Source organism: Antechinus flavipes, chromosome 2, assembly GCF_016432865.1.
Source record: "Antechinus flavipes isolate AdamAnt ecotype Samford, QLD, Australia chromosome 2, AdamAnt_v2, whole genome shotgun sequence".
Taxonomy (NCBI): Eukaryota; Metazoa; Chordata; class Mammalia; order Dasyuromorphia; family Dasyuridae; genus Antechinus; species Antechinus flavipes.
The window spans coordinates 336,263,801-336,288,471 of NC_067399.1; the positions used below are offsets into that span (position 1 = coordinate 336,263,801).

At 35.3% G+C, this 24,671-nt stretch overlaps 1 protein-coding gene and 1 pseudogene across 2 annotated transcripts in view; both read left to right on the top strand.

Moving 5' to 3' along the window:
• Positions 1-24,376, top strand: part of FNTB (farnesyltransferase, CAAX box, beta) — a 76,106-nt gene extending 51,730 nt beyond the window's left edge. For both annotated transcript variants that reach the window (XM_051977824.1, XM_051977825.1), the window contains 6 exons: positions 11,751-11,837; positions 12,739-12,868; positions 13,920-14,052; positions 21,750-21,861; positions 22,910-23,024; positions 24,021-24,376. In XM_051977824.1, coding sequence (XP_051833784.1) covers positions 11,751-11,837; positions 12,739-12,868; positions 13,920-14,052; positions 21,750-21,861; positions 22,910-23,024; positions 24,021-24,146 — 703 coding nt within the window. In that variant the 3' untranslated portion in view covers positions 24,147-24,376. The remainder of the gene's footprint in view (positions 1-11,750; positions 11,838-12,738; positions 12,869-13,919; positions 14,053-21,749; positions 21,862-22,909; positions 23,025-24,020) is intronic.
• On the top strand, positions 541-11,744 carry LOC127549628 (ADP/ATP translocase 3-like; annotated as a pseudogene).
• Positions 24,377-24,671: the final 295 nt, after the last annotated feature.

Consider the following 24,671-nt stretch of genomic DNA (forward strand, 5'->3'; position numbering starts at 1 on the left):
AGAGAGTAGTGATTATGCCCCAGGCCAAGAGCTCCAATTGAATTTTAGGAGATTACTTATCTGGGAATTTCTCCTATGAATGGAGACCCCAGAGGGGTTTGAGATTTCTAATCTAGGACCACCCTTCCCCCCAAGATCTCAGTTTACATCAGTATCTTCTATAGACTAATAGATTATATAGTTCAATTCATTAATATAGTGCTTTACCAGATGGTTTCTCATTGGTTCAGAATTCTTTTCAGAAATGTCTATATTTAGTTAGCAGCTTATATGCTAGATAGAAAATGTTATGTATTATATAAAACACATAGGACTTTTGCTTACCTTTACTCCTTTACAATTTAAATTTTCAAAAAATTTCCTCAAATTTTTGAGGGTCAGCAAAAAAAATCTTTTTTGTGTGAAATTTCCAGATTCCTTTTTATTTTCCATTTATAAATTTGCCACTATTGCTACAATTTACTAGTGCTTTAAATTTAAAACTTCAAGTATGAAAATGAAAGTGAAGAAAATAAATATCATAAAGCACAATACAGAGATATCAATAAAATAGGTAACTAAATCCACAATAAACATAAAATGAAGGATTTTATTTGTGAGTTGTCTAGCTAAGCAAGAATGGAACTAAAGACCTGTATATTAGAATGAAAAAAATATAGCTCTTGAAATAAAGAAACATTTTGATGAGATTGATGAGATCTAGATATGGGATACCTAAATGAGATTAGGGTTTAATTGAAGTCTAGTGGAAGGTTTGGAGTACAGGGAGTCAAATAGGGCTGCCCTGCAACCCCTTTGGATTCGGTGCAAAGATACAGAGTTAAATGAGGTCTAGAAGCGGTGTGAGTCCCCAATAAAAGAATTTATTGGCCCAAAAAGCTAGATTGATAAAATAAGTTTATTATGGGCTTTGGAAATAAAGTATAGTTAAGGAAATAGGTAAAGGTAGAGATAAGAAGGGCACCGGAAACAGGATTTCAGTGGACAGAGATCCCTGGCATGCCAGGCGTAAAGCTGGCAAGTTTGGAACCTCTGCAAAGAGAGGATTCCAGCTTAGCTCTTTTATAATGAGAGATTTAGCTAGAGGGGCTTGTAGGTGCAGTCCCAAGTTGGCTCAGATCCAGGTGGGGCTGGGACAGGCCCGGATCTTCTATGGAATTCAAAGGGACCAGGATTTGTGAATCAAAAAATCCTGGATTGATCAACTAGGAGGGGTTGGGAATCAGAAAGAAAGGAATAATCAATTCTTAAAGGGACCATACCCACATCAAGGTGAAGTCTAGTTTTGGGGACTCCTGGTGTAGGAACCAAAAATATGATGAGATTTAGATTTTGGGGTTCCCATTCATAGGGAACCAAATGATAAAGTCTAGATTTAGGGAACCAAAATGAGATTAGGGTGGTCAGGGAGTTCAGTGATGAGGTCTAGTGGTAGGCTCAGGGTTCAGGGAACCAAATGGAGATGTTTGGCTCCCCTGCACTCCCTTGGGATTCAGCTCAAGGATAGGGAGTTTTGGGGAACCCTCTTCTGACAGTACAGATTCTCTGTAAAGGAATTTACAGACCCGAAAACCTAGATTGATAAAAGAGGTTTTTTATGGGGATTGGGAAGTTAGTTAGAAATCCTTACAGAGAGACATAAAGTCTCATTAGGGAAATAGGTGAGGGTAAAGAGAGGATAGCACTGGAAAAGAATATTATTCCAGTGGGCAGAGGCCTTCTTGGCATAGCATGGCATGTTTAGAAACTCTGCAAAGAGGATTTTAGATTGGCTCTTTTATAATAGGAGCTTTGGCTACAAGCTAAAGGGGCTTAGTGTGTAGAGTCCCAAGTTGGCTCATCTACTAGCTGAGTTTCAGCTTGAGTTGGAATTTGAATAGAATTCAATGAATTTCTTTAATTCAATAGGGTTGGAATTCTTTTGCTCAGGACTGAACCAACCCCACCAAGATAACAGAATGAAACTGTTTGTCTTGTTTCCCTCAGGTGGGGTTCCTCACTAAGGCAGAGTTGAAGGAGATTTTCTCCTTCAAGGAGTTTTCTAGTTTCGGGGTCCCTTCAATTTCATGCCTTAACTAAGTTAATTGTAATTTTTTTTTCCCAATTCTTTCTTTCTTTCTTTATTTTGCTGAGGCAATTGGGGTTAAGTAACTTGCCCAGCTTATATCCCAAAGAAATACTAAAGAAGGGAAAGGGACCTGTATGTGCCAAAATGTTTGTAGCAGCCCTATTTGTAGTGGCTAGAAACTGGAAAATGAATGGATACCCATCAATTGGAGAATGGCTGGGTAAATTGTGGTATATGAATGTTATGGAATATTATTGTTCTGTAAGAAATGACCAGCAGGATGAATACAGAGAGGACTGGCGAGACTTACATGAACTGATGCTTAGTGAAATGAGCAGAACCAGGAGATCATTATACACTTCGACAACGATATTGTATGAGGACATATTTTGATGGAAGTGGATTTCTTTGACAAAGAGACCTAACTGAGTTTCAATTGATAAATGACGGACAAAAGCACCTACACCCAAAGAAAGAACACTGGGAAACGAATGTGAACTATCTGCATTTTTGTTTTTCTTCCCGGGTTATTTATACCTTCTGAATCCAATTCTCCCTATGCAACAAGAGAACTGTTCGGTTCTGCAAACATATATTGTATCTAGGATATACTGCAACATATCCAACATATAAAGGACTGCTTGCCATTTAGGGGAGGGGGTGGAGGAAGGGAGGGAAAAAAAAATCGGAACAGAAAAGAGTGTCAATATAAAGTAATTATTAAATAAAAATTTAAAAAAAAAAAAAGGTAACTTGCCCAGGGTCACACAGGAAGTGTTCATTGTTTGAGACCAGGTTTGAACGCAGGTCCTTCTGACTTCAGGGCTGGTGCTCTAAATACTGCTCCACTTAGCTGCCTCTAATTGTAATTTCTTAAGGTAAAATTAAAGATGAACTTTTCCTATAGATTGTAGAGACCTTTCTATTCTATAGATTTCTTGTCCAGATACTGGCTTGGTCTTTGTGAGATCACCCAGACAGAGGCCCCTGTCAAATGTCTCCATCTGACATATAGACATATAGATAGGTGGATGATATCTAGTTTCCTTATTTTGGGTGCCTTTAAAGAATATCTTTTGTTGTGCTTTTAACTTCCTTCAGATCTTAATTTAGTGTTGCACTTTAATACCTTTGTTTCCTAAGTATTTCCTGTGGCTCAGGAAGCAGTGAGCTTTGAACTGTCTTATCTAGATAGATATCAGCTGTATAATGTTTGATGCTTATAGTATGTTTAAATGTTGGGAATTCTGATGGTGGAACAGCATGAAGAACAGCTAAGCTTTCTCCAAATTCTTCCAAACAGATCTCGAAAACAGATCAGACTAACTCCTGATTGAGAAATCCAAAAGGGCAGAAATTAGTAATTATTTTTCTAATTCTAGATTAACAATACTGGAGATAGAGTCTAGTAAGGAATGGAGTATTTAAGTATTCAATTCAATTAAGTATTAATATCTATTAAGTATAAATAGAGTATTTAGAGTATTCAGTTGCAAGAAGTCATACCCCAGAATAGGAAGAGGTTCCAAATCTGTCATAGAGGGGCTTATACTTGCACAGGGGTGAGGAACTGGTGTCAGCTCAGTTATTTATTACTCAATTCTGGGTTACAGATGAGAAGGAGCCTATACCTAGATATAACTTTCCAGGGTAAGGGGAAATTGCGGCCCTTAGAATATGCACTGGACAAGGAGCAGATTCAGAAATAAGCAGCAATTAAGTAGTTCAGTAGACTGTAGAATAAATAAGTAGAATTATTTACAATAGAATAAATAAAAGACAATGGCTTCATGAGATAACAAGAAATATTAAAACTTAAATCAAAAGATTGAAAAAAGAAAAAGAAAATATGAAGTATCTCATAGCACAAACAACTAGTTTGGGAAACATGTTGAAGAAAAATTTTAAGAATCATTTGACTACCCTTTCAGTCCAAGCTGTAGCAAGGGAATGTGCAGGCAGCAACAAGTTACAGCTTTCGGTCCTCTCTCACCGGCTATTACTCCAACAACTACCACATCAGTAACCATGGTGAACAGACCATCTCCTTGGCCAAGGACTTCTTAGCTGGCAGTGTCACCACTGCTATCGCCAAGACTGTGGTGAACCAGATCAAGAGAATCAAGCTACTATTGCAGATGCAACATGCAAGTAAATAAATTGCTGCAAATAAGCAGTAGAAGGGCATAAGGGATTGTATAGTCCAAATTCCAGAGAAACAAGGGGTGCTTTCCTTCTGGCATGGTAATTGGCAAATTTCATCAGATATTTTCCTCTTCAGGCTCTTACCTTTGCTTTTAAGGATAAGACTAAGCAAATATTTTAGGGAGGAATGGACAAATATACACAATTTTAGGGGTATTTTGCTAGCAATCTTGCCTCTGGTGATGCTTCCGAAGCCCCTTCTCTCTGCTTTAGCTCCCCCTTGAATTTTGCAAGAACCTGCTTGGGAAATCTGGTACTGAGGAGAATTCAAAGGCCTGCCTTATGAAAAATCACCAAGTCTGATGGAATTCTTAGCTTGTATCAAGGTTTCAATGTCTCAATGCAGAGTATCATTATTTATAGAGCAACCTACTTTGGCATCTATGATACAGCAAAAGGTATGCTTTCAGATCCCAAGAACACTTTTCTTTTTTTATTATATTGTGATAAATTGGGTGATTGCACAAACAATGACTGTTGTGGCAGATGTGGTTTCCTATCCCTTTGGTAATAAAGTGGCGAATGATGGTACAGTCTGGGCTCAAAGGAGCTGATAGGTACACTGGCACAACTGACTGCTAGAGGAAGATTGCTAAAGATGAGGGTGACAAAACTTTCTTCAAGGGTGCCTGGTCTGGTGTTCTTAGAGGTATGGGTGGAGCTTTCTTGCTTTTCCTGTGTGATGTTATGAAGAAAGTTAGCTCATCCTAACTAAAAATGGAACCAGGAAAATAAATCATGTAGATACTTAATCATACTTAAGCATTTTGAACCATAGACCTTCAAGAAATACCTGTTATCTTTTTATCAGATCATGTTTGTAGAGGAGCCAGGGAAACTCTTAGAAAAAGAGATTTATTTATTGTGATCAATTATTCACATAGTAGAACTGATGATGATTCAGAATATTGATTCTATTGGTTTTGGGGGAAATAACAATTATGGTGGGTCCAAGAAGGCAGATCAAATCAGACTATCTAGCTTAAATGCCGTTTTGATAGGACCTTAAAATTGTGTTTAAGTATTTATATTTTTTAAATGTAATGCTTTGTGCTTAAGCACTATATATACTATTTTGCACAGCTGACTATTTGGCAGTTTATGGTTATGTGTAATTGGACATTCTGCCGTAAAACAATAAATACACAGAAGACTCTTAAAAAAAAGAATCATTGGCCTCCCTGAAAACCATGATCAAATTTGAAGGAATCATTGAAGAAAATTCCTGAGATTTTTTAAAATTGAAGGGCAAAGTGGAAATTGAAAGGATGCAATGGGTCTTATCCTGAAAAAAATCCCCAAATGAAAACTACCAGGAACATTATAGCCAAAATCCAGAGCTTTTTGTTTTTAAAAAAAATTGCAGTCAGAAAGAAAAAATTCAAGTAGTAAGAAGCCTTCAGACTCATACATGCTAGAAGCCCTATTGTGAATGAATGAAAAATTTGAATATGCTATTCAAGAGGACAAAAGCAAAGAATAATTCAGAAAAACAATATAATGTAATTGGAAGAAAACTGGATCTTTAATGAAATAGAGGACTTTGAAGCATTCATGATGAAAAGACTAGACCTGCATAGAAACTTCTAAATACAGAGGAGCCAAGAGAAGCATGAAAAGGTAAACAGAAGTGGACAATGTTAGGAACTAAAGGATAAACAGCTAACATTTTAATATAGGAAGATGATTTATGTGTCCCCTCAGAATCCTATTATCAAAAGTCTAGTTGGAAGTAGTTCTTTTATGTTTTGATTATCTTGAAAGAAGAATAGAAGAGGAAGGAAAAAGGATTATACTGGGGGACAAGTAAGGAAGAGGAAAATTTTCTCACAAAATCAGCATTCAAATAGAAGTCTATACAATCAAGAATGATTTGAACCTCACTCTTTGAACCTACTCAGAAGAGGGAAAAATACACATAGCTGGCTACAAAAATATATTACACTCAACAGAGAAATTAGAGGGAAGGAAAAGAGAGGGCAGAGAAAAGAAAATATATAGATAAGGGAGGGATTCGTTGTAAGCAAAGGAAACTTTTGTACAATAATATAGCAGTTCTTTTTGCAATGCAAAAGAATTGAAAATTGGTAATAGCAAAGAAATGGAAACAACCTATCAGTTGGAATATATATGGTGTATAACTGTGATAGAATACTACTGTGCTGTAAATTATAAAGGGAATCTTTTCAGAGAAGGGTTTCGTTTTTCCTCAGTTTGGGTTGAAGTGAGTAGAAAAAATACTTAAAATCAAGAACAATACAAATCAGAAAACATTTTAAAAAAAGGCAAGTTAGAATTAAGTTTTGTTAAACTTTGTGTTGGACATAGGCTGTGTTGGGTCTTTCAGTGCAGTTTATAGAAAAGAAAAGGATTGTGAATTCATGAGCAACTTAATGCCATCAAGGTAGAAAAAACTTTTGAAAAAGTTTTGAAGTGTTTCCTGATGTTAACAGATTTATCTTTTCAAAGAAATTGATAGAGAATTTTTATCTCAACTTTATCTTGGTGTAAAACACTTTCTCTAGTATTTAAAACTTTTCAAGAAAGTTTGCTTCTTTTCTATTCTTCCATATCTGCAGCTTAGCCAAGAAAACTTGTGATTTTTCAGTAGCATTCATAATGATGATTTTAGGACCTAAAATTGAAACATTGATATCATTTTTATAATTAAAAATATCTCGCAGGTGATGAATAAAATTCTTTGCTCCAGTTTTTTAACGAAATCTTTTAAAAATGTGATGAGTCAAGAGATTTTCTTCTGATAAAGTTGATGGTTTGTATGATAACTAATGAAACTTTTTTCAGAATTGTTGGAAGTCTTTGTTGTTAGTTCATATAAAAAAAATGAATGATGAAGATATGAAGAATATACTTTTCCACTAAATTAGTGAAACCAGATGTATTACCAAGTATTGCAGATGCTCTATTTGTGCAAAGTGTTAAGATTTTTGTTTCCAGTCAAAGTTTTCTTTGCCAAAAACAAAACAACCCCCATTAACCCTCCCAAAACTTTTCACTACTTCCAAAACATCAGTGACCTTTATAGTTTCCAAAGGAGACTCACAAAATGAGACTTTTTCAGTGGTGTCAGAAAGCATGTGATGAACAAAAACAAGCTGGCTATTTGGAGAAATGTCTGTAATTTGATTCAGTTACATATTGAAAGAGCATCATGAAGATGCTATTTTCTCAGTCATTGGCTTCAAAATGTTAAAAGAAACATTAACTGTTCTAGAACATGTCATGTGACAATGGAACTGCTTCCCCCTTTCATCTCTATCTCATTTTACAAACCAGCTTGACCATTTTTATTATGGCACTTCTTTTGTTTAGGAATCTGGCAAACAATTTCATAATAGGCTTCAAGAAAAAAGTTTTTGCAAAATAACCAATTTAAGTTTTGAAACTGTCATCTTCTCCTAAAGAGAGCCTATGTCTTTAGATGGATTTTCAGGATGAGCATAAAAAAGGTATTCCTTTAGATTTGTTTACTTCATATTTCTATTTGAAAGAATTTTTCTATACAACATTGTGGCTTTTGTATTTCATCACATCTTTCAAATAGAAATGGAAAATTAAGAATTCTTTGAAATGCCTGATTTGTAAAACTTAAAAGAAAATTATTCTCTTTTGCGAATGAATCAACAAATAATTATAGATAGGGACCACTGGAAGACATCTAAGTTTCAGAACTCTCAACATTTTGACCAATAGTTGGCCAGCAACATTATTCAAGTTATTAGTAGACAGAAAGATCATTCTCATGCCATCTAGAGACATATCACCAAGTGAACAGCTAGTTGGGGTGGTGAAGAAAGTACCAGGAGGATTTAAAGATCTGGTCTGTCTTATTGGTCACATTAAAATACCAATAGAAACTTAATGTTTAGGGGCAGCTAGGGGGTTCAGTGGATAGAACACTGGCTTTGGAGTCAGGAGGACCTGAGTTAAAATTTAGTCTCAGATACTTATTAGTCATATGATCCTGGCCAAGTCACTTAACCCCAATTACCCTCTCCACTCAAAAAGAGATAATGTTTATAACTGGCCCCAAAACTAGAATTCTCTAAACTTTTTCTTTTCTGTTACAGCAGTATCAATTAGGGCCATTTATATCTTTGTTTCATAGGGTTACTTAGACCAAATACCTGCTTAATGGATTGACTACCTTTCCATACTTATCAAGGCTAGTACTCATAAGACAGGCATTCTGTCACAATCATTGTCAAAGCCTTTCTAGCACTTACCAAGCGTTAGCTGTGCCAGCAGGAAGCAAAGGTCATCTCTTTATCATAGTGGGGCATTGGCGTGGATCTTTTCTGTAAGATTTCTTAATATGTAGAAATTTTTCTTAAAACTAAAAAGCTGTACCTAAGTGATTTTTCTTGTTTGTTCATGAGAATAGTGATCCTTCAGAGCTTATCTTTTTATGTATCAAAGGAAAATAGACAGCTTAGTGTATATAGAATAGAAATTAAAGGGATGAGAGAAAAATACTTGGAAATTAGTTTACTTTGAAAGAATATCTATCCAGCCATTCTGGAAAGCAATTTGGAACTATGCTCAAAAAGTTATCAAACTGTGCATACCCTTTGATCCAGCAGTGTTTCTACTGGGCTTATACCCCAAAGAGATACTAAAGAAGGAAAAGGGACCTGTATGTGCCAAAATGTTTGTGGCAGCCCTGTTTGTAGTGGCTAGAAGCTGGAAAATGAATGGATGCCCATCAATTGGAGAATGGTTGAGTAAATTGTGGTATATGAATGTTAAGGAATATGGAAAGCACTTTTTTAGAAGTGTTTACTGTGCTGCCTATGTAAGAAATGACCAACAGGATGAGTACAGAGAGGCTTGGAGAGACTTACATGAACTGATGCTAAGTGAAATGAGCAGAACCAGGAGATCATAATATACTTCAACAACAATACTGTATGAGAATGCATTCTGATGGAAGTGGATTTCTTCAACAAAGAGATCTAACTCAGTTTCAATTGATCAAAGATGGACAGAAGCAGCTACACCCAAAGAAAGAACACTGGGAAATGAATGTAAATTACTTGCATTTTTGTTTTTCTTCCCGGGTTATTTCTATCTTCTGAATCCAATTCTCCCTGTGCAACAAGAGATCTGTTCGGTTCTGCACACATATATTGTATCTAGGAAATACTGTGGCATATTTAACATGTATAGAATTGCTTGCCATTTGGGGGAGGGAGTGGAGGGAGGGAGGGGAAAAATCGGAACAGAAGTGAGTGCAAGGAATAATGTAAAAAATTACCCTGGCATGGGTTCTGTCAATAAAAAGTTATTAAAAAAAAAAAAAAAAAGAAAGAAAGAAAGAATATGAACGGGGTAGGCTAGAACCTAGGTAGATTCTTGGGAACTCTGCACCATGCTTAGGTGCCATTGACATTTGTTTGATGGTTATGCATTTTAAATTGGCAACTTATGACCTGAATAGTAATATAAAAAGTTTATATTTGTATGACATTTAATATTTTACAAAGCTTTTTTTCCTTATATATTGTCACATTTCTTTGGTTTTGTCTGGGCTTTAAATAAACCAGGTTAAAACAGGTTGTAATAATATGACCTGCAGCTCTCATATTGTGCTTCTTCAGTTTGCTTCTAATATGTATTGAGCCTATACTTTTGATACCTATGATTTTGAGGATAATGAGCAAGACAGATATCAGAATGTGTGTGTGTATGAAATACTGCAAAGCTCACTTTAAGAGTATCTAAAAAGTTTGGTTATTGTATATTCTTATCAAACAAAAAGAAAGGGAGACCCTTCTGTTTACTTCCCTGTTCCTCTTAGGCTTCCATAGAAATAGGGATTATGAGAGTGATTAGAAGAAATAGTTTTTATTTTCTTCAAAACAAAGTTTAAGGACTAGATGATTGGAAAGATTATGCTGGAAAGGTGGGATTGACTGTAGAAGTGACCTATGACACTGGAACAAATGAAACAAAATATGATCGTGGGACGAATTAAGCCAGACTGAAGTGTTGAGAATTATTCTACGTCAGCTACAATATCTTTTCAGGAGACTTGTGCCTTTTTAAAAATTTGAAAGCTTCTAGTCATCTGGTTTCTAGCCCAGTGTCTCAGCCAGTGCAGTCAATCTTTTAACCAGCTTTTCTGGGTCTGTGGGAGTTTGTTTTTGTCTTTGAAGACCTTGATTTTAGAGGATGTGATTTTAGAACTGTGGCCTCCATTGGTCTTTTCAGTAACTGAAAAGGAGGATCCCAAATAAAATTTTTGCTTACTTGGAAAATTCCTAAGATGCCACTTCATATTTTCCCTAATACTGCTTTATTCTACTGCTGGATTTCATACTTTGCTTCTTTGAGTGTGTAATGCTAATAAAGATTATTCATTATGTGATATGTAATAGAAAACAAAATTCAAAGTTCTGATAATATCTGCTTTTATCTGGGAAGAGGTAAGTGGATATTTCTATATTCTCTCATTTTTTGCCTTTTAAGAAAAAAAACTGAGTGTCTCAGGTGGATTAATGTTTTTGTTTTGATGTATTTGAAGTCCTCTTCATCTTCTAAGTACTTTACAATAAAGTAGAAGGCAAATAAACGTGTAACTTTTTTTTTAAATAGACTTTCCTAAAGAGGTTATTTTATCACAGATTAAGATTACACCAAAAAGTCTGTAAAGTTTCTGTTTTATATCTAGGCTAGCTTATTTTTAATACCCCTTATGTTGCTTGTTTGACTTCTCTGCAATATGTTTAAACAAAATGGTTAATCAGTGATCAAGAAGTATTCATTTGAATGCCTCAGCTTCACTCTAATGTCACTTTCATAAGAATCTTCTTAGGACCCTCTCTCTAGCTTCTTAGCCAGATAAATATGCATTATAAGAAGGTCTTTTTAATTTTTTTTAAGATGGGCTTTCATAAAGAAAATAATTAGTATGTAGTTCTCATACTGAATTATCTTGAACAACATAAACAAAATAGTGAAAAATTTTAAATTGCTACAATTAAGCTTGGCAAAAAATATCTCTGGCATTAATATTAACAGTTGTGTATATTACAAATTAAAGCTATTACCAAAAATGATTCTTCCAGTTGAATGTAAGCTCCTTGAGGATTATAACTTTCATTTTTGTCTTTAAATCACCAGTATCTACCAGTATACCTTGAATATTGTTGGCCATTACTAAATATTGAATTGAAAGGTTGATGGCACTGGTATCAAGTCATTCTAAATCACAGAAGGAAAGGGTAAATTCATTTCTAAATGACATGGGTTCAATACCTTCGTTATATCTTTGTATGTAAACTTGCCATGTGAAGATGAGAATAGAATGCCAGTTTTCTCCATTGGGGAATCAGATGGGGTGGCTGTATATTAAGCACATAATTACCACCCACTGGGAAAAGAGTCTGAAACTGAGTGAACAATATACGATTGTCTCCAAAACTGAACCCTTTGTCTCTGTCAACTTTTTTAGAAGTGCTTACTGTGCTGCCTCAGTTGCTTCCCTAACTAATATCATCACACCTAAACTCTTTGAAGGTACTGCAGAATGGATAGCAAGGTAAGAAAAACAGTAATTCAAAGTGTGATTTAATATAACTTGTTTTAAAAAAAACATCAAAAACCTTTTATTCTTGAAACTCAATCTTGAAGTATTCCTGGACAACTAGTAACTAAAGATTATGACTATATTACTTCATGTGACGACTAATCTACATTTTGAAGGAATAAAGGAGATTCTAAGAGATAGAAGTAAAGATGGAGTGAATTCCAGGCATGGCATCAAGAGCAAGAACCATTCAGCTGTCCAAAGAAATTATAATTTTGAACAGTCCTTTTATTACTTCTGGTAGAATGTTTTTAAGCTCAGTTAAACTTTGACTTCTTTGGAGGGGAAAGGTCTCATGCAACTTTATTGTTAATGAATAAATGAAAACTATTTATGAAACACTGTATGCCCAGCATTGTGCTAAATGTTCGAGGTATAAATACAAAATTGAAGCAGTCTCTGCGCTGACAAGTTATATCTTCTAATGGGGAAGATAGCACATATAAGGAAGTGATAATCAGGCTAGCCTGGGAAGTCCCAAAGAGTGAATATATATATATTGGCTATATGTAATATAGCCATCAATTGACATGCCTTTGAGAGACAATTTTATTGTTAATTTGATTATAAGTCTTAGTTCTAGAGGTGAAAAAGAGGTGGTGATAGGGAAAGTATAAGTGTAATGAAATGGTGCAAAATGACTGGCTGAAGAAGGAAGACTGTTTAGTTCCAGGGATTGTAGAACCAGGTGATATTATTGATATTGTTAATTTTCTGAATTGTGACTATTGAATTTAAAATGTGTTTTCATTATTTATTAGAAGAAATGATATTTAGTTTGTGAACATGCATTTAGTATTGGCATCAATTAGGTATTGCTGATTATTCCTTTGTTTTATTCATTCCCTTTTAGGTGTCAGAACTGGGAAGGTGGAATTGGTGGTGTGCCAGGCATGGAGGCCCATGGTGGTTATACTTTTTGTGGACTGGCAGCACTGGTCATTCTCAAGAAGGAGAAATCCTTAAACCTGAAGTGTTTATTAGTAAGTACGTTTGTGTGCAATCTTCACTTCAGGTTTGAATGTCAGGCCTTGGTATTGATTCATTTTAGTTCAGAGAATTTCAGAATAATGATTGTGGTAAAAGCTAACAAAACACTATGTTAAACTTGCAAACACTAGTCTATAGCTCTCTACTAGGACTAAATTTTCATAGCAAGAACAAATTAAAGAGATACCAGTCTGTTGGGAAGGAACCTTTGCCTTCAGTGTTAGGACTTTTTTTTCCTGTTTTGGCATGACATTATAATATAATACTCTGCTCTGAGGGTGAATATAGTCATCTAGCTGAGCTATATTTTGGGGAGAAAAAAGATAATTTTCTCAGTTAGCTAGTTGTACTCATCCTAAAAACCAAAACCATCTACCTATCTAGCTCAGCAGACAAATATACTTAGCAAAATTAGATCCGACTACCTGGGAATGGCATGTATTGTGTTCAGTTTTGAATGAATGGTATTAAAAGCTCCAGAACAAATGATCTTTTTGTCTCCATTTAATGGGCTTCTCAGTGGACCACTTAGACTGAACAGGTATTCGTTTATGGTCTGTACATTTTGTATTCATTTGGTACTGATTTACTAAGAGACCTTGGGTAATTTGTTTCTCATTCAAGTTTTAGCTTCCTCAAGTTCCATATGTTGAGTGAGGGAGTGAGGGAGAAATTTGAGATTACCTGAAGAGGTAAGAGAAATGTGTTATTTTAAAATAAAATGATGAAGTTAGTGAAAAATAACAGATTACAAACCATAATTTCTTTACACTTAAGTATTCATATTAGCTTAGTTTGGGCAGTCTTCAGAGGAGGTGGCCATAATTCTTGGCTCTTGATATCTTTGATTGGGACAAGAGGGTGCCTACATTTTGTTTTGAAGTATATCTACTTCATTCTCTTATATTGAAGAATGAGTGTTGAGAAGATCTCTAATATCAAGCTTCTAAAAGACAACTTCTTGCCAAAAAAAAAAAAAATCATTTCCCTGAATTTTGTCTCTGCTGGATGTCAGTAAGCCTCCTTTTTGTTTCTTGTTCTCAGCAATGGGTGACAAGCCGGCAGATGAGGTTTGAAGGTGGATTTCAGGGCCGATGCAACAAGTTGGTAGATGGCTGTTACTCTTTCTGGCAGGCAGGGTTACTGCCTCTCCTCCACCGAGCACTGCATGCTCAAGGTAAGTATAAGATGCAAGTGAGTTGCAAAGCTGCCAGTGCTGGATGAATTGATGAGATTTATTTCGGCCTGCGTTTTCCTGATTTCCAGTTGCAACATTCTAATTAATACATTCTGTTGTTCTTTCTTGCAAATAAATATACTTCTTTAAATCCCTATAATGTTTTATTTTGAGGAACTTAAACTGCTTTGGTCATTTCTTTAAGAAGACTGAAATAGAATCATCCCCTTTTGAATCCTGTATAAGTGATATTACTTCTATATGAGCTTGAGGAGCTAGCCCACTTTCCTCTTGCATAAAGTACCCTATTGATTATCATGACAATTTAGTTTCAAGTGACACTTCCCTACTTAATGATGTTTAACAGTTATGTAGGATGAGAAAGCCCATATTGTATAAGTTATCAGATAAGTGAGAGAAAAGAGGAAGATAGGGAATTATTCATTCCCTGAAGTTTTTACGTAGCAGTGAACACAAATATGGTGAGAAGAGATTTAGCATATCTCGGAGATTGACTGCAAAATTGAATCTTGTTAGTAATAATTTTTTTTTTCATTTTTTGCTGAGGCAGTTGGGGTTAAGTGACTTGCCCAGGGTCACACAGCTAGAAAGTGTTAAGTGTCTGAGGCTAGATCTGCACTCGAGTCCTCCTGACTTCAGAGCTAGTGCTCTATCCACTTCACCACTTAGCTGCCCCTAGTAATAATTTTTAAATGAAGTGAACAGACTTCTGATTAACAAGTGATGTATTTTAGGACCTAGGGAAGTAGATGCGTCATTAAATTTCTAAAAATTCACCAGAAGGAATGATAATAAAGAAAAACAAATAAAAATAGTTCTGGGCTACCCCATCCAATTCTGGATAGCACAAAAAAGATCGCCAGTAATCTGATGACATTCTGAGTGAAAACAAACCAGAATACATATAAGCCCCAGTGCCTAGGCAACCATGGCATGAAATTTAGCTAGAACACTACCTAGAGTGCATGTTGCTAAAGAAAGTCATGTTGGATCCATAGAAGAAGACAAGGTTATTGCAGCATCTGACAGCATCTAGGTCTTGCAGGAGACCTGCACTTGATAGCAACCTGTTGGGAATGGTCAGCCAATTTTTAGTTCTAATTTTTGCAAAGTAAAGGAGATAGAGAAGGAGTTGAGAAGCCATTAGAAGCTTAACTGTAAATGACAGATTTATGTAGAAGGTAGAGCTTAGTCTTAATCACTGATAGCATAATCAATGCCAACCAGTGTACAGAGAAGACAGGGCCAAGACAAGGTCTGACTGCCTTATCCAAAAATATAGGAGGGAACAGAGTCTTACTTCAGTACAAAGCCCCAGTCCAGAAACTGTTTAAATAGAAGTAAATATAAAATATGGCCCCCCAAAAAAGTACTATGAATTGAGAGAAGCCTACAAGGTAAATTCAGAGAAAGATAATCTCAGAGAAATTAATAGCTTGGCCACAAGAACTATAAGAGTACCAATAAAAAATCAAGCAAATAGCTTAAGATTTTAAAAAAAAGAGCTCTATAGGAAAAATGCAAGGAAAATAAATAGCTTAAGATAGAAAGTGGAAAAACTTATGGAAGTAGTGGACTTTCTGAAAAACAGAATGGAGTACTCAGAACTTAGTAAATCTATGAAATGGTAAATATTAAAACAAAATTATAAGATTGGAAAAATAGGATAAAATATATTAGCTATCAAAATTAGCTGCCCTGGAAAACAGAAAAAGGGAAAGCAGGTTAATAATCAACAGAGTCCCTAAAAAAAAACCATGACCAAACAAAAGACCTAGACACCATCTTTTAAGAAATCATAAAATAAAACTCTTGAGGTCTGTTAGAGCCAAATGACAAAGTAAAAGTAGAAAGAGTCTGCCTGTTACCACCTGAAAGAAAGTGCAAATTTAAAGTCATAAATGTCAGAACTGAAATACAGGGTTTTCTAGTAAAAAAGGGAAAAAAAAAAGACCTATTAACTGCTATAAGTACCATCAAACTACAAATAAGGTTCACACAAGACCTAAGAGCCACTGTTTCAAAAGAAAGAACATATTGGAATATTATATTCCAAATGCTTAATTAAGAATGGCTTAATCTGCAAAGCTGAGTATTTCTAGCATATGGGGTAAAAATAATAGACTTTTTAATAGAATAATAAACTTTTAAGCATTTCAGATGAAAAGGCCAGAACTGGGTAGAATCTCTGAAATGCAAACACAAGACACAAAAGAAATCTGGAAAGGTAACTACATTTTAGCAATAAGAAGAGGATAAAAGATCACAAAGTACTTATATTCAAATACAGAATGAAGAGGTAAGCATCCTTTCAAAATGCCACTGGTCACAAAAGGAGTAAAGAAAGATACACGATCTGGGCATGGTTTAGTTCCATTTTGGTTTTAGAAAAACAAAGAAAAGGTGGAAAGAGAGGAACACAATATGGATACAATAAGGAAAAAGAAGGAGGAACTAGCTTTTTTTTTTTTTTTTTTTTTTTTCATAAGATAGTTGGGTAGCACTGTAAGTGGAGAGCTAAGCTTGGAGGCAGGAAGCCTGAGTACAATTCCTGTCTCAGATTCTTCCTAGCCTTGTTGTGGTGGACACTTGAGGTTGTGACTTAATCTCTCTGAGCTTCAGCTTCCTCTCCTCCAGTATCCATGGAGATACCTCATGAAGAAAAGTCTCTTTAAGAGAAACCAATGAGAGAAGAATTTTTCAATATCTTATTTTAACATGGTATGAAATTATTTTTCAAGTCTAGCTCAGAGGGCATATTTTACTTTAGTCAGAATAGTTGGTGATTGGTTCATATTCTAAATAAGTTGATTGGTTACAACCCCTTTTGAAGGAAGATCCAGATCTTTGCATATTTCTACCCACTCATATTGGAATAATCTCTCCTGTCAAGTTTTATATAGCACAGAGATAGAATCCTTAGTAATCTCCAACTCCATTCTACAGAGATCTGTGTTTTCTGGTTTTTAAAAGATCTTTGACTATATATTAGTCTGAGCTGGGCACTGTGCTTATTCCTCAGCCTGTTTACTTATATAGATATGAGAAAACGAGTTTTGAAGACTTTTTTCCTCTGGAATAGGAGATACATAAAAGAAATGTGAATTTGGGTTTTTTGATGTTCTTGTTAGTTAGAATTGTTTGGACTAAGAATCTTTTGGCATACTTATCAACAGGTTCTCTTTTATGAAGATCAGAAAAATCTGGAGAGAGTTGTAGAAAATCAGTCCTATGATAATCTTTCTTGGCTGGGAGGAAGGGCAAGAAGAATCACTTACTGATGTTTTCATTATTAACTCACATTTTAGAGGATTTTTCTTATGTACTTTGTTTATAGAAAAGGTTACCCATAATTTATTGCTGCCTTCTAAGTTTTTTCTTTGAGTTAAAGGGAAAACTTTCACTTTTTCAGATACCCTGGGCTTTGAACAAGAGATCATGATTTTATACACACACACATATGTATATGCATATATACACATTCATATTTGTGTCTAGTGGTAGCCATCTCTAGGATGTTAGGGAAAGAAAAAAAGAAATTTACTTGGAGAATTTAGTATATACTTAAAAGGAATAGCAAGGTTCACAGTTTCATATGCAATCATCTTTTTATTATTCTCTGATATTATGGTAATACTTGTCTTATTTCATAAATTAAAAATAAATAAAATAATGGTGGTGAGAAAAGGAGTGTCTAAGGAAGAAAAATGTTATGATATATAAAGTCTCCTGGAGGAGGGCAGCAAGGTAAGAGGCAACAAATTTAATCCTGAATCTACATTACTGATTGAGTGCTTGTAGATATTAGATCAACTCTATGTATCCTATTATAACTATTACTTACCTAAGCAGAGAACAAATTATTATTGAAAAATTCCATTTAAAATAACAACAAAGTATATAAAATATCTAGGAGTTAACATATTTGGAAATTATGTAAATAAAACTGTAAAACTTTAAAGAAATAAGACAAAAAGTTGGGTTTGTTTTTCATAGTTTTCCATAGTTGTATCAGTGTTACAGAAATGACTGCTTTAGTGTTATACTCATTTAAATGACATGAAGTTACTTTATAGTAAAATAGTTAAAAAATTCAATTTGGAGGAATCTAGATTTTCAAAGGAAATAATGGAGGGGAAATCATAAGTCCCTTTCATTCTTGCATTTTTTTCCCCATTATTTCCCTTGAGATTTTTTACTTTTTGTTTTTCCAATAATAACTTTGTTATTATTTTGTCTGGTTCTATAAAGTAATCCTTTGATAAAGTCAATCAATTAAGTAGCATCATCATGTTTATTATATTGGCACAGATTACTCATGTTACTTAGTCATAGCTTTCCAGTCATTTGGATTTTCTTCTCCTAGCTGTTGTGGAGTCCAGTACTGAAAGCTATAGGACATAGTTTATGTATTTAAGTTATTTTACACTAGTTACAAGATCTACAGTAAGAATACATTGTATACAATTGTGTAATGTAATCATACTAATCTTTTGTCATTTTTTTTTCAATACTGTTCACAGATTCTTTTTTCATATATATAGCTTCAATTATTAAAATTTTAAAATTCCTTGTGCTGGACTTACTGCAAACACCAAATCAGCTTTATACTTACTGTAGCTTAGAACCCTTGAGCTCAAACAATCCATTAGCCTTGTTGGTCTTTTCCTTGTTGGCCTACAATTATGTCCCACCATGCTTGATAGATGGCACAATTATCATAATTCACATAATACTTCATTGTGAGAGCTATAAAAACTTAGGTAGTCTTCACTGCCTCCTTAGAATTGGGGGAATAGCTGGAAATGTTTCATAGGGCAATTTCCTAAATTGAGAAAGGTAGAGGAAAAGCCCTGGAAAATTAATGAAACTCTTTAAGTTTATTTTAAAACCCTAGTTGGTGTAGAGGGAAGATATGAGTAGCCAGAAGAAGCAGGGTACTTCCCCTGCTCCCCCCCCAAAAAAACAAACAGCAACTTGAAACATTTTTTTAAATGCACCAAATTGAGTCCTGATCAGGATTTTTTGAAAAGTGAATAGTTTTCCAACCCAAGTGATCATAGGCAGACAGAGGTCTGCAGACACTAAAGTATTCCAGTGCAGGGAAAGACTGTGCACCAGAGCAAGAAGAGTCCCATAGGCATAAAGGGGCTTACATTTGTGTAGGAAAAGGAGCCAGGTGACAGTTCTGTGGCTCACTGTACTCAGTTCTGGGTCATAGGACAAGAGTAGACTGAAGAGGGGACCTATCCCTAGGAGTGGCATAATAGGGTAAGGAATGGTTGTTATGTCCTATGTGGCAGACAAAGAGCAAGTTCAGGAACAGTCAGCCATGTGGATCAGATCCCAGTATGGAGCAAGATCTCAGAGGTTCCAGCTTCTAACCTAGTCTGAAGCCTGAATATGAGTAATCAGAAAAAAAATCTCAGACTAAAGGGAAACCTATAGTTTTTCACTCTGAATTAGAAGAGCTAGAAAACTATAAGCATTCTTCAATGACAGTTTACTGAAATGCCCAAGGATGCAGCCTAGTGATATGTCACCCAGATCCAAAGTGTCAGGAACTTTTAGAACTCATATTAGGGAAGCAGAAATTAGGCTGTTCTGGTTCAGACAACTTTGGGAACATAACTTGTGCTGCTCCTGAGGGCTTAGAAAGACACAACATTCTTCCCCCAAAATATCAAGGAGACCATTCTTTTCAGAAGTATGCAGAGCCTAACCCTAAACTTATGTCTGAAGCCATTGAACAGAAGAGGGGTCCATCAGTTGGGGAATAGCAGAATAAGTTATGATATGATGGAGTACTGTTGTGCTATAAGAAATAATGAAGGTGATGATTTCAGAGAAACCTGTGAAGAATTGTATGAGCTGATGCAGATAAAAGTGAATAGAACCAAGACAATTTATACAATGGGAATATTGCTTTTTAAATTTACTTTCTTTTTAAATATATTTCCTTTAATTAAATGTTTCTCAATGATATATAAAAAAATTTAACATTAATTTTTTATAAATTTGACTTCCAAATTCTCTCCCTCTTTTACCCCACCTGTTGAGAAGGCAAGCAATCTGATATCAGTTATGCATATGAAGTCATCAAAACATATTTCCATATTCCATGTTGCAGAATAAAACACACACACACACACACAAATAAGAAAAAGAAAGTTCTGCACTGAGTCCATCAGTTCTTTCTCTGGAGATGAATAGCTTTTTTCATCATTGGAATTGTTTTGGATGATTGAATGACAAAAATGTTGTCAAGGCAAATAACTATGAAAGACTTAAGAGCTCTCATCAATTTAATGACCATCTATGAGATGAAATATTTTTTTCTGTAACTAGTATTTCATTTTTTCCAATTGCATATAAAGATAGCTTCCAACATTCATTTTTGCATAAGATTTTGAGTTCCAAATTTTTCTTCCTCCCTCCTTCCCCTCCCCAAGATGGCAAGCAGTCTGAAATAGGTTATACATGTATAATCATGTTAAACATATTTCTACATAAGGTTGTGAAAGAAGAAATAGAACAAGAGGGAGAAACCACAAAAAACCCAATACCAGAAAAAGTGAAAAATAGTATACTTCATTCTGCATTCAGATTCCATAGTTCTTTTTCTGGATGTGGACAGCAGTTTCCATCATGAATTTTTTGGAATTGACTTGAATCATTTTGTTACTGAGAATAACTATGTCTTATGGTTGAATATGGTTCTATGTTGCTGTTACTATGTACAGTTTTCTCCTGTTTCTGCTCACTTCACGCAGCATCAGTTTGTGTAAGTCTGTCCAGGTTTTTCTGAAATCTGCCTGCTCATCATTTCTTATAGCACAACATTTTACCCATTTCCTATTAGAGAGGTGAAGGAATCAAAATGTAGAATAAGATAGTGTTTTTTTTTTTTTTTTTTGACATGGCCAATGTAAAAATTTGTTTTGCTTGACTATATATGTGTGTAATAGAGACTTTGTTTTGATTTCTCATTTGAAGGAAAGAAGGTAGATTTTTGCTGGTTGAAAAAAAATTTAACAAAAAAAAATACCATAGATCCAGTAGCATTCTCCACTGGGAAAAATTCATAGGACCAAATACTTGGAAATGAATTTATGTTTTATTAACAACAATGTTCATTTTTGAAAAATCTTATCTACCTGCATTGGGAGCAAAATTTACTTTGGGATGAAAATGGGGGAAGGAGAAATCTAATCCTTTTAGGAAAAAAGAATTTAATTTTAAATTCTAAGACATTATTAGGAAGTGGAAAGAGAGAGAAAAATAACATTTCTTCTTGCTAAGAGTTCTCTTAGCTAATTAGAGTACTGTAGAGGTAACCAGTATCATTTACAGAAGTACTTAAATAAATTTCTTAAGGGGTGTAAGATCTCCAGGTATAAAAACAGGGTTAAGGAGAATTAACATCAGATGAGGAAATCAAAAGTGTAATTTACTACCTGGAATGAACTGTGACACAGAAGTGCTCACCCAGTTTGATGCTGCAGCACCAGGGATGTGAGTGCTGCTTCACAGTGACCGAGAAGATTGGGAGTGGGCCAGAGGTGAAAGCACGAAAGGCCTCCTTGGGACCCCATTTGTTAGGTTAATTCACATAATGGTTATTACTGTAGTCATTTTGCCTGATTTAATATGGGCTTTCTTTCCCCTTTCTGTAGGTGATCCTGCCCTTAGTATGAGTCGCTGGATGTTTCACCAGCAGGCCTTGCAGGAATACATTCTCCTATGCTGCCAGTGCCCTGCAGGGGGTCTTCTGGATAAGCCTGGCAAGTAAGTTCTATTTTGAGAAGCAGAAGATGGAAAATCTGCAACCATCCCTATACAATCAGATGATTTCCAATGATGGATGGATGGTTAGGGCCTAGTTCCCACTGCTTCTCCCTCAAACTCATATTGTTAGTGTTTTAAAGTAAGAGGGGCCCCGTTAAGACCCTTCCCAAACTTTCTTGAGTGCCCCTGATCCAGACACCACTGCTGATTTCTAGTCTCTTTCTCAAACACATACCTAAACATATGTACCCCATTACACTGGGCTTCCAAGAATCTGAAGCAGAAGTAGACAAACAAGCTTAATAAGGACTTTTTTTTTTTCTTTTCTTAAATATTAGGCTGACTTAAAAGAACAACAGGATTTAAAAGCCCATGATTTTAGCTGACAGAGATTGTAATCACAACAGCTAATTACAGAGTTGATTAAATGATGGGAAACAAATATATAAGATGCCTTTTATATGCTATTAAAAAAAAAAAAAAGCAACAACCTGGGAACCAAACAAGCCACCATTTTCTTGCCTCCTACATTAGCCAGCTTGCTACTGATGATTAGGCATCCAAGAGAAGATCCACATCAATACTAATAGTACTTGACAGTTTGTCAAAAAAGACTTTATCTGTTTCTACTTTACCTGGAGTCTAATTTTAAATTTCAGAGGAAATAGATTTTCTCTAGTGTTGAGTCTACTCCTGAAGTTTTGTGTTTTTTTTTACAGTCTTTTCTTGGGGATATTTGTAATAAATAACTGTCCCATTGTCTTAGTAAATGGAGATGAAAGCCATGTCTGCTGAGCAGAATGCTTAAAAATGAAAGTATTTCCTTAAAACCACTTAGGAAAATTATATTTTCTATAATTATATGAATTCCTATGTATTTGTTATTATAGTCAATATATTTTATAAATCTGTATTCTTGAACTTAGAATCTGATTCAAATTTGAAATTGAGTCAGATAGCTGATCCAAAGAAAGACACTATATATAACCTTACATTGTTGGGCTTCTTCTACTAAGGACTTCTATTCAACAGTGTTTTTTCCCTCTAGATCAAGGGACTTCTACCACACCTGTTACTGCCTGAGTGGCTTGTCCATAGCACAACATTTTGGCAGTGGAGAGATTCTATGTGATGTGGTCTTGGGAGTGCCAGAAAATCGCCTGGTAAGTTGGGAGGGAAGCCTCTTAGAACATAGCATTAAATCTACCATATCTTCTGAGCCACCATTTCACTTAACCTGGGAACTAACCTAGAGCTTGCCCGGAAAGCCTAATGTGGTGTTGCTCAGAATAGAGAAGCTACTTTTAATTCCTGCAGCTAATAGTTGCATTTTCTTTCCTATGGAAGGAACTTTAATCTCTTTTTTCTTCATTTATGTCCTAGCATACACCATGACCTTTGATAGGTGATGTTTTATTTCCTGATTATGGATGCCTTCCTTCTCCTATTTATTTTTCTTTTAGAATCAGAAAGTCCTGGTTGGTTATTGTGGTCAGATCAGATAGCCAGATACTTAGAACAGTTAGGTTAATAGTGGTCATTGCCTGTAATGAGTCAGTCTTTACATTGTACCCTCAAAGAACCTTAGAAGACTCAAGCTTTCCCCAGTCGCAAAATTCAGATATATAAAATCAGAGCCTACAGATCTGTATGAAATCTGCATAAATTGCATATTCCTAGAAAGATTTCCTTCCTGTAAGTGGTTTTTAAAATTAAAATTCCATTGCTGCTTTTAATATTTCCATTTTTTTAAATTGATGCCTCTTTAATTTTCTTTTCTTATTGACTTCAGTTACTTATACTGGCCAGAATGAAGTTAAATGTATTGAGTTATTGAATTGGGAACATAGGCTCATAGCAACATAGATTTGTAGCTGGTAGGAAGCACAGAAGCCTTCTCATTTTATCCAACCTTCTCATTTTATAGATGAGAAAACTGAGGTCCAGAGTGGTACTTTAAGGATTAAGGCTTGGGCAGGTTTCCTGAGAGATCGTGTTAAGCTGATATTAAGAGAAAATTTACCTAGAATGGCACCCTGTTCCAGACCTGATTGTTCAGCTTTTATATCAGAGGGAGAGAATAGAAAAATATTAGTATGGACTAGGATCCCTACAAAAGAAAGTATTAACTGTTTTTTTGCCTATTCTTCTTTTTGCAGCAACCTACTCACCCTGTATACAATATTGCACCAGACAAAGTGGTCCAGGCTGTCATGTATTTCCTACAGAAACCCATCCCATGTGTAGAGGAGGAGGTAGCAGTAACTTCTGCTGCCACTGACTAAAAGGCACTGTGTCCTCTCCAGCCACCACTTCGATATCCACTTTCTCAGTACACAGCATATCCACAGTGTACACAGTGCTGTACAAAGCCTTAGCTACCATGGAGCTATATTTTTTCCCCTTTCTTAAAACACACAGAAACATGTCTGTGTGTGTGTCTGTGTGTGTGTGTGTACACATGCATGAGTTTGTACATACACATACATACCTATACACACACACACACACACACACACACACACACACCCCACACACACAGTGGTCCCAGGTTTGAAGAACACTGTTTTTTGTCATTGTTCTTCTTATGCCTAGGAGGCCAGGCAGACCAAAAACCAACTGGCCCATGTGAAATCACTAATCAGCTTTGGCCTAGTTATGATGTGCTTGGGGAGCACTGCATGCTGAGAAGGAAGTGGTTGCCTTCCTATTAGCTTTCCAAGCCTGGACAATTGTATTTAAACTAATAATGTATGTGAGTATTTTAGCATCAATTTGCTGCTGTTTCTGCTTGCACTCCACTGTAAATT